The sequence below is a fragment of the Oncorhynchus nerka genome, linkage group LG2 (genome assembly GCF_034236695.1).
Source record: "Oncorhynchus nerka isolate Pitt River linkage group LG2, Oner_Uvic_2.0, whole genome shotgun sequence".
Classification (NCBI taxonomy): Eukaryota; Metazoa; Chordata; class Actinopteri; order Salmoniformes; family Salmonidae; genus Oncorhynchus; species Oncorhynchus nerka.
In genome coordinates, this window is record NC_088397.1 from 66,004,019 (window position 1) to 66,016,595 (window position 12,577).

General features: G+C 41.1%; 1 protein-coding gene across 1 annotated transcript; it reads right to left on the minus strand.

The window, feature by feature from the left end:
• Window positions 1-1,102: 1,102 nt before the first annotated feature.
• On the minus strand, window positions 1,103-11,358 carry LOC115131462 (MAP kinase-activated protein kinase 3-like). Its single transcript, XM_065021118.1, has 10 exons — window positions 10,579-11,358; window positions 7,170-7,309; window positions 6,743-6,807; window positions 6,558-6,637; window positions 6,269-6,395; window positions 6,011-6,086; window positions 5,362-5,486; window positions 5,056-5,141; window positions 4,747-4,827; window positions 1,103-2,286 (listed from the first exon to the last, which is right to left on the minus strand). The coding sequence occupies exons 1-10, from the start codon at window positions 10,819-10,821 to the stop codon at window positions 2,266-2,268; spliced, it is 1,044 nt and encodes a 347-aa protein (XP_064877190.1). The 5' UTR covers window positions 10,822-11,358; the 3' UTR covers window positions 1,103-2,265.
• Window positions 11,359-12,577: the final 1,219 nt, after the last annotated feature.

The following is a 12,577-nucleotide window of genomic DNA, read 5'->3' on the forward strand; positions in this document are numbered from 1 at the left end:
GGATAAATAAAGGGGGCATACAGTGGGGCAAAAAAGTATTTATTCAGCCACCAATTGTGCAAGTTCTCCCAATTAAAAAGATGAGAGAGGCCTGTAATTTTCATCATAGGTACATTTCACCTATGACAGACAAAATGAGGGGAAGAAATCCAGAAAATCACATTGTAGGATGTTTAATGTATTAATGGCATCTGTTTGAACTTGTTATCAGTATAAAATACACCTGTCCACAACCTCAAACAGTCACATTCCAAACTCCGCTATGGCCAAGACCAAAGAACTGTCAAAGGACACCAGAAACAAAATTGTAGACCTGCACCAGGCTGGGAAGACTGAATCTGCAATAGGTAAGCAGCTTGGTTTGAAGAAATCAACTGTGGGAGCAATTATTAGGAAATGGAAGACATACAAGACCACTGATAATCTCCCTCGATCTGGGGCTCCACGCAAGATCTCACTCCGTGGGGTCAAAATGATCACAAGAACGGTGAGCAAAAATCCTAGAACCACATGGGGGGACCTAGTGAATGACCTGCAGAGAGCTGGGACCAAAGTAACAAAGCCTACCATCAGTAACACACTACGCCGCCAGGGACTCAAATCCTGCAGTGCCAGACGTGTCCCCCTGCTTAAGCCAGTACATGTCCAGGCCCGTCTGAAGTTTGCTAGAGAGCATTTGGATGATCCAGAAGAAGATTGGGAGAATGTCATATGGTCAGATGAAACCAAAATATAACTTTTTGGTAAAAACTCAACTTGTCGTGTTTGGAGGACAAAGAATGCTGAGTTGCATCCAAAGAACACCATACCTACTGTGAAGTATGGGGTGGAAACATCATGCTTTGGGGCTGTTTTTCTGCAAAGGGACCAGGGCGACTGATCCGTGTAAAGGAAAGAATGAATGGGGCCATATATCGTGAGATTTTGAGTGAAAACCTCCTTCCATCAGCAAGGGCATTGAAGATGAAACGTGGCTGAGTCTTTCAGCATGACAATGATCCCAAACACACCCTCCGGGCAACGAAGGAGTGGCTTCGTAAGAAGCATTTCAAGGTCCTGGAGTGGCCTAGCCAGTCTCCAGATCTCAACCCCATAGAACATTTTTGGAGGGAGTTGAAAGTCTGTGTTGCCCAGCAACAGCCCCAAAACATCACTGCTCTAGAGGAGATCTGCATGGAGGAATGGGCCAAAATACCAGCAACAGTGTGTGAAAACCTTGTGAAGACTTACAGAAAACGTTTGACCTCTGTCATTGCCAACAAAGGGTATATAACAAAGTATTGAGATAAACTTTTGTTATTGACCAAATACTTATTTTCCACCATCATTTGCTAATAAATTCATAAAAAATCCTACAATGTGATTTTCTGGATTTTTTTTCTCGTTTTGTCTGTCTTAGTTGAAGTGTACCTATGATGAAAATTACAGGCCTCACTCATCTTTTCTGTATAAGCAGACGATGAACGCTTACAATATTCGATGATGACATTTTCTTTAAACAAGCTATAGGCTACCTGTGCACTAACAAGTCAGAAGAGTAGGTTAAGTTCTGAGGGGGAAAGGGACAAAATTATTTGGGTGAAGCACATGGGCTACTAACAGATTACTACACAACATGCACAAAGTATTACTTTCTTAGCTACAGTATACATATCTCCCTGGCATATTACGGTGCATTCAGGAATTATTCAGACCTCTTGATTTTTCCACATTTTGTTACGTTATCGCATTATTCAAAAATGTATTCAATTGTTGTTATCAATCTACACACAATACCCATAATGAAAAAGCAAAAATAGCTTTTTAGAAATATTTGCAAATGTATAAAAACTTAAAAGCGGAAATATCACAAGTAATCAGACCCTTTACTCAGTACTTTATTGAAGCGCCTTTGGCAGTGGTTACAGCCTCGAGTCTTCTTGGGTATGACGCCACAATCTTGGCACACCTGTATTTGGGGAGTTTCTTCCATTCTTCTCTGCAGATCCTCTCACGCTCTGTCAGGTTGGATGGGAAGCGTCGCTGCACAGCTATTTTCAGGTTTTCTCCAGAGATATCCGATGGGGTTCAAGTCCGGGCTCTGGATGGACGACTCAAGGATATTCACAGACTTGTCCCGGAGCCACTCCTGCGTTGTCTTGGCGGTGTGCTTAGGGTCATTGTCCTGTTGGAAGGTGAACCTTCGCCCCAGTCTGAGTGCTCTGGAACAGGTTTTCATCAAGGATCGCTCTGTACTTTGATCCATTCATCTTCCCTTGATCCTGACTAGTCTCCCAGTCCATGCCACTGAAAAACATCCCCACAGCATGATGCTTCCACCACAATGCTTCAATATAAGGATGGTGCCAGACTTCACCCAGACATGACGGTTAGCATTCAAATCAAATCAAACTTTATTTGTCACATGCGCTGAATACAAGTCTAGACTTACAAGCCCTTAACCAACAGTGAAGTTCAAGAAAGGCCAAAATAATTCAATCTTGGTTTCATCAGACCAGAGAATCTTATTTCTCATGGTCTGTGAGTCTTTAGGGGCCTTTTGACAAAGTCCAAGAGGGCTATCATGTGCCTTTTACTGAGGAGTGGCTTCCATCTGGCCACTCTGCCATAAAGGTCTGATTGGTGGAGTACTGCAGAGATGGTTGTCCTTCTGGAAGGTTCTCCCATCTCCACAGAGAAACTCTGGATCTATGTCTGCGGCTATGGAATCCTGACCTGTTCACCGGACGTGCTACCTGTCCCAGACCTATTATTTGACCATGCTGATCATTTATGAACATTTGAACATCTTGGCCATGTTCTGTTATAATCTCCACCCGGCAGCCAGAAGAGGACTGGCCACCCCTCATAGCCTGGTTCCTCTCTAGGTTTCTTCCTAGGTTTTGGCCTTTCTAGGGAGTTTTTCCTAGCCACCGTGCTTCTACACCTGCATTGCTTGCTGTTTGGGGTTTTAGGCTGGGTTTCTGTACAGCACTTTGAGATATCAGCTGATGTACGAAGGGCTATATAAATACATTTGATTTGATTTATTGTCGAACTGGAATTCCTGGGAGTGCATTCTGATGAAGATCATCAAAGGTAAGTGAATATTTATAAAGTTATTTCTAACTTCTGTTGACTCCAACATGGCGGATATTTCTTTGGCTGGATTGGGCTCTGAGCGCCGTACTCAGATTATGCTTTTTCCATAAAGTTTTTAAAAAACCTGACACATCGGTTGCATTAAGGACAAGTCTATCTTTAATTCTGTGAATAACACTTGTATCTTTTTTTATGAGTATTCCTGGGATTTGATGTGGCTCTCTGCAAAATCACTGGATGTTTTGGAATCAAAACATTACTGCACGTAACGCGCCAATGTAAACTGAGATTGTTGGATATAAATATGCACATTATCGAACAAAACATACATATATTGTGTAACATGATGTCCTATGAGTGTCATCTGATGAAGATCATCAAAGGTTAGTGATTAACTTTATCCATATTTCTGCTTTTTGTGACTCCTATCTTTGGCTGGAAAAATGTTTTTATCCTATGCTTGCTAGCTAGCGAACTAAGGCTAATTTACAGTCATGTCAAACAGTGCAGACAGAATAATAACAGTAGATGCATTTGTTTAAGCTGTTTTCTAGTGACATTTATTTGGACACATCCATAACAATGAGCTAATGAGGTATGATTTCGCCTGGCATAGAAAAGGTGCTCTCTCGTCAGGACACTGTTGTTCAGAGAAGCTAGCCAACAACACAGCTCACACAACTTCAAACTGAAGCTGGAAAGTCTGCAAACTAGCTGCACTTCTTTTCGTTTGACCTTTTTTCAATTTACATTTCTTTGTATATATCCATAAAAATGATGCCAGCTGATTCATTATTTCGACTGGCTGAGAAACGCTGCCTGCCTCTCTCTCTCGCCTGGGATGATGAGACAGTGGAATGCTCCGTCAAATGGAACAGAGTAAATAGGCATTTTAACGTCATAGATTTAGCTGGTGGTAATTCGTGGAATAAACCCCCGCTGGAATGCGCTTTCAACCAATCAGCATTCAGGATTAGACACACCGGTCGTATTAAAAGCAGTCGAGCATTTGAGGGAGACGCAATTACGTTAATTCAAAAGAAGGTCTTTATCAACTCCTAACAATATTGGGGTGTTTGTATTCTGACTTTTAAAAAAGCTGTGAGGAATTAATAAAATAATTATACTTATTTTCCACCATAATTTGCAAATAAATTCATTAAAAATCCTACAATGTGATTTTCTGGATTTTTTTTCTTATTTTATCTGTCATTGTTGAAGTGTACCTATGATGAAAATTACAGGCCTCCCTCATCTTTTTAAGTGTGAGAACTTGCACAATTGGTGGCTGACTAAATACTTTTTGCCCCACTGTATGTCAATTAGATATTTCTGTAATTAATTTTCAATATATTTGGCATATTTTCCTAAAAACATGTTTTCACTTTGTCATTATGTGGTATTGTGTGTAGATGGGTGAGAAAAAATATTTATTTAATCCAGTTTGAATTCAGGCAGCAACACAACAACATTAATTACATTTGGAAGTCAAGGGTATGATAATGTTCTACAGGCACTGTAGATAGTTGCAATATGGGTCTTACAAATCTACTGTTTAACGCCATCCAGTGGCTTCTTAATGTTAGTGTTAGATTAAACTGGGCCATTGATATGCAGTGTTTTTTCATACCACAGTGTCAGTGTTTGACAGCTCTCTAGACTCACCTTGACATCGTCCCACAGTTCTCTGTCCTCTGTCAGAACACGGGATGTGTGCAGAGGAGTAGGAGGAACCACCATCGAATGCTTTAATGTCAACACGTACGCACGCACGCACGCACGCACGCACGCACGCACGCACGCACGCACGCACGCACACACACACACACACACACACACACACACACACACACACACACACACACACACACACACACACACACACACACACACACACACACAGTGTGAATTAGTCTCATATTATCAACCGCACTCAGACAGTGTTCTCAGACATGCAGTAAGCAGCACCCTCACATTGATCCAGGGGTGGTTCATGAACTGCCTGATGGTCATCCTCTCGTTTGGGTCTGTCTTCAGCAGCTGGTTGATCAGCTGTTTGGCTACAGAGGGTATGGTCATAGGTCAACAAGCATAACAAATAAAACATGAACATCAGGTAAACTAGACAAGATGTTTGTCAAAGGACCTACAAATCACAACCGTAGACGAATCCGTCAAAAATATTTTGTAATTAGCAGAACATAGTTTGTATTGCAGTGAAGCCTCTACCTCTAGTATAGACCATCCCAACCCACAGTATTCAATTGCCTCTAGTCTGACCTTCCTCCGACACTTCGGCCCACTCAGAGTTAGGGAAGTTGTACTGGCCCATCCTGATCCTCTGCTTCATCCCTGGAGAGATGGCCTGGCCCGTGTTAGAGTAGAACGGAGGGAATCCACACAGCCTGGGGATACAGCACACACTTTACTCATTCAACAGTCATTCAACAGTCATTCAACAGTCACTCAACAGCAATTTAACAGTCCTTTAACAGTCCTTTAACGGTCATTAAACGGTCCTTTAATGGTCCTTTAACAGTCATTTAACAGTCCTTTAACAGTCATTTAACAGTCCTTTAACAGTCATTTAACAGTCATTTAACAGTCCTTTAACAGTCATTTAACAGTCCTTTAACAGTCCTTTAACAGTCATTTAACAGTCCTTTAACAGTCCTTTAACAGTCCTTTAACAGTCATTCATACTAAATACAAGGAGAGAGAGAAGGAGAGGTAGAAAGCAAGTAGTGGACCATGAGGAACCGAGTGTTGAAAGAGAGGGAGAGGAGTACCAGGCAGTGCAGAGAAGGGAGAGTAGGAATGAGGCCCAGGAGGGAACAGTAGAGAGAGTGAGAGTGAATAAGAAGCCTGTGACTTGATTCTCACACACCTACTGTCACACTTATAGCACAAAGACACACTAGGTACTCACAGGATGTACATGATCACGCCCAGAGACCACATGTCACATGACTTGTCATACTTCTCTGGACCGAGCACCTCGGGGGCTGATGGACAGACAGACAGACACAAATAGAGACCAAGAGACAACTAGTCAGGCAGACAGACAGACAGGCAGAGACAGGGACAATATGTGGGGAAAAGTCAACTATAAAACATTATAGCCTACACCATTCACATCTGGATAGTATACTACACTACTACTGGTGTAACAGACCCAACCACTCACCAACATAGTAAGGGGTGTAACAGGGTGTCTGGAGGGAGTTGTGGAGGGTGGTCTCCTTGGCAAAGCCAAAGTCAGTCAGTTTCAGAACACCATTGCTCTCCTTGGTGGTGTAGAGCAGATTTTCAGGCTGTTGTGTGCGTGTGGAGGGAGGTGTAAAAAAGATGAAAGCAATAAGTACATCATCACTAAAACCACCAGTGGTAAAGACACCTGTCAGTGAGTGTCAGATGAAAGAGATACATGGGTGTACATGTCTGTGAGTGATGTGTGTCTAGAGGTATAGTCCCACCTTGACATCTCTGTGAGCTATGTCCATGTAGTGGAGGTACTCAATGGCCGTACCTATGTCCCTCATGATCTCTGAAGCCTCTGATTAAAAGCCATGACATAAATCTGATTAACATAGAGCATATGGGTCACCATAAATCACAGAGCACTGTAAATGACACAACATAGTTCCCCGTCATAACTCACCTCTCTCTGTGAAAGCCTGGTCCCCTTTGGCCTGAATGCGACTGAACAGCTCCCCTCCCTCCATACTGAGACAGGAAGTAAAACAAGAGACACAGATCAGAGCTTCTTAAAATTAACAAGACAACAAAGCTATTCCCCTAAACAAGGCAAGCATTGTCCCTTAGTAATTACTAGGCAATTACTGAGCCCAATCTACAGAGCCCAAAGACAATGATCAAGGATAGCGGGAACATCATTTGATGTTTGTGTAGCTTTTCATTAGGCCCAGGAGTTATTTTCTGACCACGTGACCTGACCAGGAAAAACTCCTGGCCCTAGTCATTAGTAATGTTTTTAAAGTCTAGACTGGCATGCTAGATAAGCTAAGAGAGAATACATACATCATAGACAGATGCATTCTGGTTTATGTGGTCTGTGTGTTCCTTACCACTCCATGACGATAACCAGGCATTTGTTCCCCTGGTGCATGTTGTCATACAGGCTGAGGATGCGAACAATGTATGGACCCCCCGACACTCTCCAATGAAGCTCCATCTCCCGCCGCGCCTTAGGACTATCATGCAGAATCTGCAACCACAGAGGAGGTGGGGATAGAAACACAGAGAAAGAAGGGAGATAATACTGTGCAGGTTTCAGAAACATACAGTATTTACTATGACAAGGTATGATGATGGGTGCATATGATGATGGGATGTGAATGTGTATCTATGCAACATGTATGTGCTGTGTGTGTGTTTTTGTGTGCAATGCGTACATGTTGTCTATAGCCACTTGGAGGAATTGATCAAGAGCATAATAATAGCTTCAATCAGGTTAAAAGCCCTGTGACCAATCTTAGTCCCACCGCTCTCTCTCTCTCTCTCTCTCTCTCTCTCTCTATCTCTCACTTCTCTTTCTCTCACTCTTTCACTCTTGCTCTTTCTCACTCTTACACACACATACACGTACACAGTCTCTCCATACTCTAATTTCAGTCATTCCATCATCCGAAATACAAACCTGGACCATTCATTCATATTACAGTTTTTGTTCAGTCAATTTGGCACATTTTTCAGATGTAAGTGGTATATTTTCTAAACTCTAAGTACAAAACTATTAACTGAAAACAATTGTATTTCATATTCAGAACCTTTGATTTTGCATTCCTTGGGGTTTCACACATCTTTCATCCCTGAGTCATTCATGCAAGTTTTCCATAAAATACATTTAGTTTAGTCACCAATATATCAGATATTGATAGACTCCCCATTTAGTCATTTTAACTACCATTTAATCCAATAGTAAAAAATGTTATTTATACATTTCAAAACGGTTCCTTTTGAAGTGCTGAATAGAAAGAATTTCATACAGCATTTGATAATTCTGTAACTTGACAAGCACAATTATTTTTATAATGTGTATCCAATTACAGTTTGTGGGCATTTTGAGAAGTATGTCATTCTTACAGTTTCATTATCCCTATAGAGTACAAATGTAGGACAAATCATAAGAAACTGGGGTATTTTAAAGCAGTTGGCTATTAAAAAAAGGAGCACGGCGTTGTATGCCATTCCTGCCCCATGCAACATTGAAAAAGATCACATTTTCTACGTGACTTGTAAACTGATACAGTATCGCCTCTCCTGTCTCTCTGCTTGAAATATATCGGCTTACAGTGGATAACAGACATTCAGATAATGAGTGGAATATATTGTTTTATATTATTATTAAATTTTTTATTTTACCTTTATTTAACTGCATTGTACACTACACTACAGTATAATTCCAAATGGTGGCACATACCGAGCCAGATTAAGAAATCATAGGTCCCATAGGTATTTGTTGTACTCAGTCAACTGAAAATGTGCTTGGAATTTCGAAACATGAGCCATTTGATGATCTGTTTAGATTTTTGTTTAGATTTTGTTTAGATTTTTGTTCTTAGAGTTTTTAATATGTACCACATACTTAGAATTGCACCAAAGTGATTGAAAAAAAATGTAATTTGCTTTGCAGGAGGATTCCCTGCAGAACTTTTAGAATGAATGCTGCATTTTATAAGTGCATTCAAAATGTACCAGTAATAAGAAACTTGCAAAGGGATTAGATATGAGGTTGGGAGGGATCCCATATCCCCAGACACCACAGTCAGAGAAACTAGCCTCTCCTCTGTTTATGACAGGAACTAGTGCATTTTGGGACAGGAAGGAGAGGGCAGGTTGAGATTAAACTGTTTATAGAGGAGGAACCTAATACTCAGCCTAAACATTGTTCATAACACAAACAGAACAGAACATAAGCATGTATTCACATGTGCCAGTATAACTGATCCTCCTCCTAATCACATTTCATCCACCTATCTTTGGTGTCCCTGGAAAAAAAGAACATGGAACTATTTTGGAGATTGAGAATGTTCCAATGAAAGCGGGCTCATGGGGTTTCAGTTCTTGTTTTTTAAGAATATTCCTGGTCGCTGTTGGACATGCTAACTAACTGACTTTGCAGGTTTTGAATTTACACAACTTGTTGACGTAGAACTGTTTCCAAATTGCTCACTATTTCAGTGGTTGACCTTCAAAGGACAGAAGTAAACACTCAACATTTAATCAGACCACCGAACCCCGTGTCCAGAAGGATAGATAGAGCGTAGAGTGCTTGCCAAGGCAGAACTTAACGACAGGGATGGACAGTTTTGGTCGCATTATATGCAGGCTTTTGCTCCAGCCCAGTACAAACACACCAGGTTAAACTAATAGTAAAGTAAACTGAAGGCCTTCATGAGTTGAATCAGGTATATCAGAACATGGCTGAAACAAAAGTCTGCACACTGTGGTCCCTGTTGCCCATCCCCAATTTAGGACCTCACCAGAGTAAATCCTCCTAGATGGAACATAGAATCAGTCCAGACAGAGCATGGCATTGTCCATACAAAATGACATTGACCACAGGCACTAACACAAAACCCTCTGCATAAGACCCGGCCCCAGACAGTACATCCCTGTCTCTCCCCAGATCTGTATGTGCAGGAGTAATCTAGTTAGTTTAAAGGGCAGCACTGTTGCCGCCTGTGGCTCCTCTCCAAACCGGCTCACAGAGAGACAGTTAAATCTGCCCTGATCTATTGGTGTTATCAGTGCTTAAGTGGACCTCTTTAAAAGAGAAACAGGCAACTTCGTCATGTTTGTTGGTACAGTAAATATATCAGAGGAAGTAGAGGAGACTCAGGTGACAGTAACTTCCCTGCACGAATGTCAACTTCTGCACATCAGACACTATACTGCAAGCATGTGCACTGATGCCCACGTATGTACTGTAAATTATTGGAGATGTGACTGGCAATCATATGTTTTTAGCATTATATCCAAGGTGGGCGTATGTCCTTCATACAACTCCAACGCAAATCAGACAAAGGACTTGATTACATTGGTCCTAGCGAACCAATAAGAAAGATGCAAGAGACTGAGGAGGAGACTGTCTGAGATGGAAGAATAGTGAATAATTGATTACTATTCTCCCCCTTATCATTACCACTGCACATTATCATGTGTCCTGCCATTTACATCAGTGGGTAAGGAAAGAAAGCAAGCAAGACCTAAAATACATGGTTCCACTTGCGTCTGATGACTGATGGTCTCTCTCTCTCTCTCTCTCTCTCTCTCTCTCTCTGTCTCTCTCTCTCTCTTTCGCTCTCTCTGTCTCTCTCTGTCTCTCTCTCTCTCTCTCTCTCTCTGTCTCTCTCTCTCTCTTTCTCTCTCTCTGTCTCTCTCTGTCTCTCTCTGTCTCTCTCTGTCTCTCTCTCTCTCTCTCTCTCTCTCTCTCTCTCTCTCTCTCTCTCTCTCTCACACACACACACACACCTTGAGCGCACATTTATCCCCTGTCTTCTTGCAGTAGCATTCCAGCACTTTCCCGTTGATACCCAGTCCTAGTACTTGAGTTGTTATTTTGTAGTCCTCTGTGACTGCGTTGCGTTTGAACTCCAGTTGGGAATGAGCGGGCAGTTGGAAGATGTGTGGTCCGCTGCCATCAGTCATCCCCTGGAGCTGAGGGTCGGATTGGTTCACCGACTGCTTCTCCTTCCCATTACCATTATGTTGCATGATGTGTCTCTTGCCGTGCTCTCCAGGGGAACAGAGAGTGCAAGAAGAGGCAGTGGTGTCCTGGGGATATATCACTTTTCCCCTCCCTGTCCAGTGTTAGGCTGCAGGGTCACTGAACCCCTCCCTCTCTCTGAGACTCAGTTATATATTTTTCAGAGGCCTTGGTCGATTTTACTTTAGATTATGGCGCAAAAAGAGGCTAACTAATCCCCAATTGTTTTATTTCTTTCGAGGAATAGCTACTCTATAATAATATTGGCACATCGACAGAATAATACTTTTCAGATTGTATATCTAGAATAGTTCAATTAAGCATTTTGAACGTCACTATGAAGGACATTCTAATTTGTGGTATAGTTTACAATTGATTATGTAAAATATGATGTTGTATCTCAATAAATGGAACACAGGTCATTTTAGCCCAGCAAATAAATTTGTATCGCATGTCCAGTTTGGTTGATCAAAATGCCAAGAACATTTCCTGCAAAACAATAAGGCCAAATAAAACCAGGATAACAGTCCTTATTCTCGCCGTTATTCTCCTCTTCTGTACCCTCGTCTGGGTCTACACCAAAGTCCCCTACGTCAGCGCAGCACGGCTCAAATTCATTCACACTGCGTTTATTTTAAAGGAGCCGCTACGCGTAAAGAAGGCACTGCCAGTTTATAGCAGAGAGGAAGAGGCGAAGCGAGAGTTTTCACTCTCGCCAAAATCTGTCCAAAATGAACCCAATGCGTTACAATGAGCTTATTTTCGATGTAAACTTGTCACCTGTCTTCCCGCCTTTGGGACAACTACTCCCATTGTTAGGGTGGATACATTAGTATCTCGTCATTATATACAGATCTCTGTTCATAGGAACTCGTCAGGCATTACGAACCAATCACTAACATCCACTTATCCTTACACTTGAAACAAAAAGTTGAAAAGGACAAAAATGCTAGTCAGTCAGTGGTAGTCTTTATTACCTTCACATACAAAATAATAGCCCAGTAACCATATTCCAACATAAAAAAGTATTTGAACTACCCTATGCAAGTACAATATTATATCTGATGCTTTAAAGTGCTATTACTGGTGCTTTAAAGTGTGATTATTGGGGCTTTAAAGTGATATTACTGGTGCTTTAAAGTGTGATTACTGTTGCTTTAAAGTGATATTACTGGTGCTTTAAAGTGCTATTACTGGTGCTTTAAAGTGTGATTACTGTTGCTTTAAAGTGTGATTATTGGGGCTTTAAAGTGATATTACTGGTGCTTTAAAGTGTGATTATTGTTGCTTTAAAGTGATATTACTGGTGCTTTAAAGTGCTATTACTGGTGCTTTAAAGTGTGATTACTGTTGCTTTAAAGTGTGATTATTGGGGCTTTAAAGTGATATTACTGGTGCTTTAAAGTGTGATTACTGTTGCTTTAAAGTGTGATTATTGGGGCTTTAAAGTGATATTACTGGTGCTTTAAAGTGTGATTACTGTTGCTTTAAAGTGATATTACTGGTGCGTTAAAGTGTGATTACTGTTGCTTTAAAGTGTGATTATTGGGGCTTTAAAGTGATATTACTGGTGCTTTAAAGTGTGATTATTGTTGCTTTAAAGTGATATTACTGGTGCTTTAAAGTGCTATTACTGGTGCTTTAAAGTGTGATTACTGTTGCTTTAAAGTGTGATTATTGGGGCTTTAAAGTGATATTACTGGTGCTTTAAAGTGATATTACTGTTGCTTTAAAGTGATATTACTGGTGCTTTAAAGTGATATT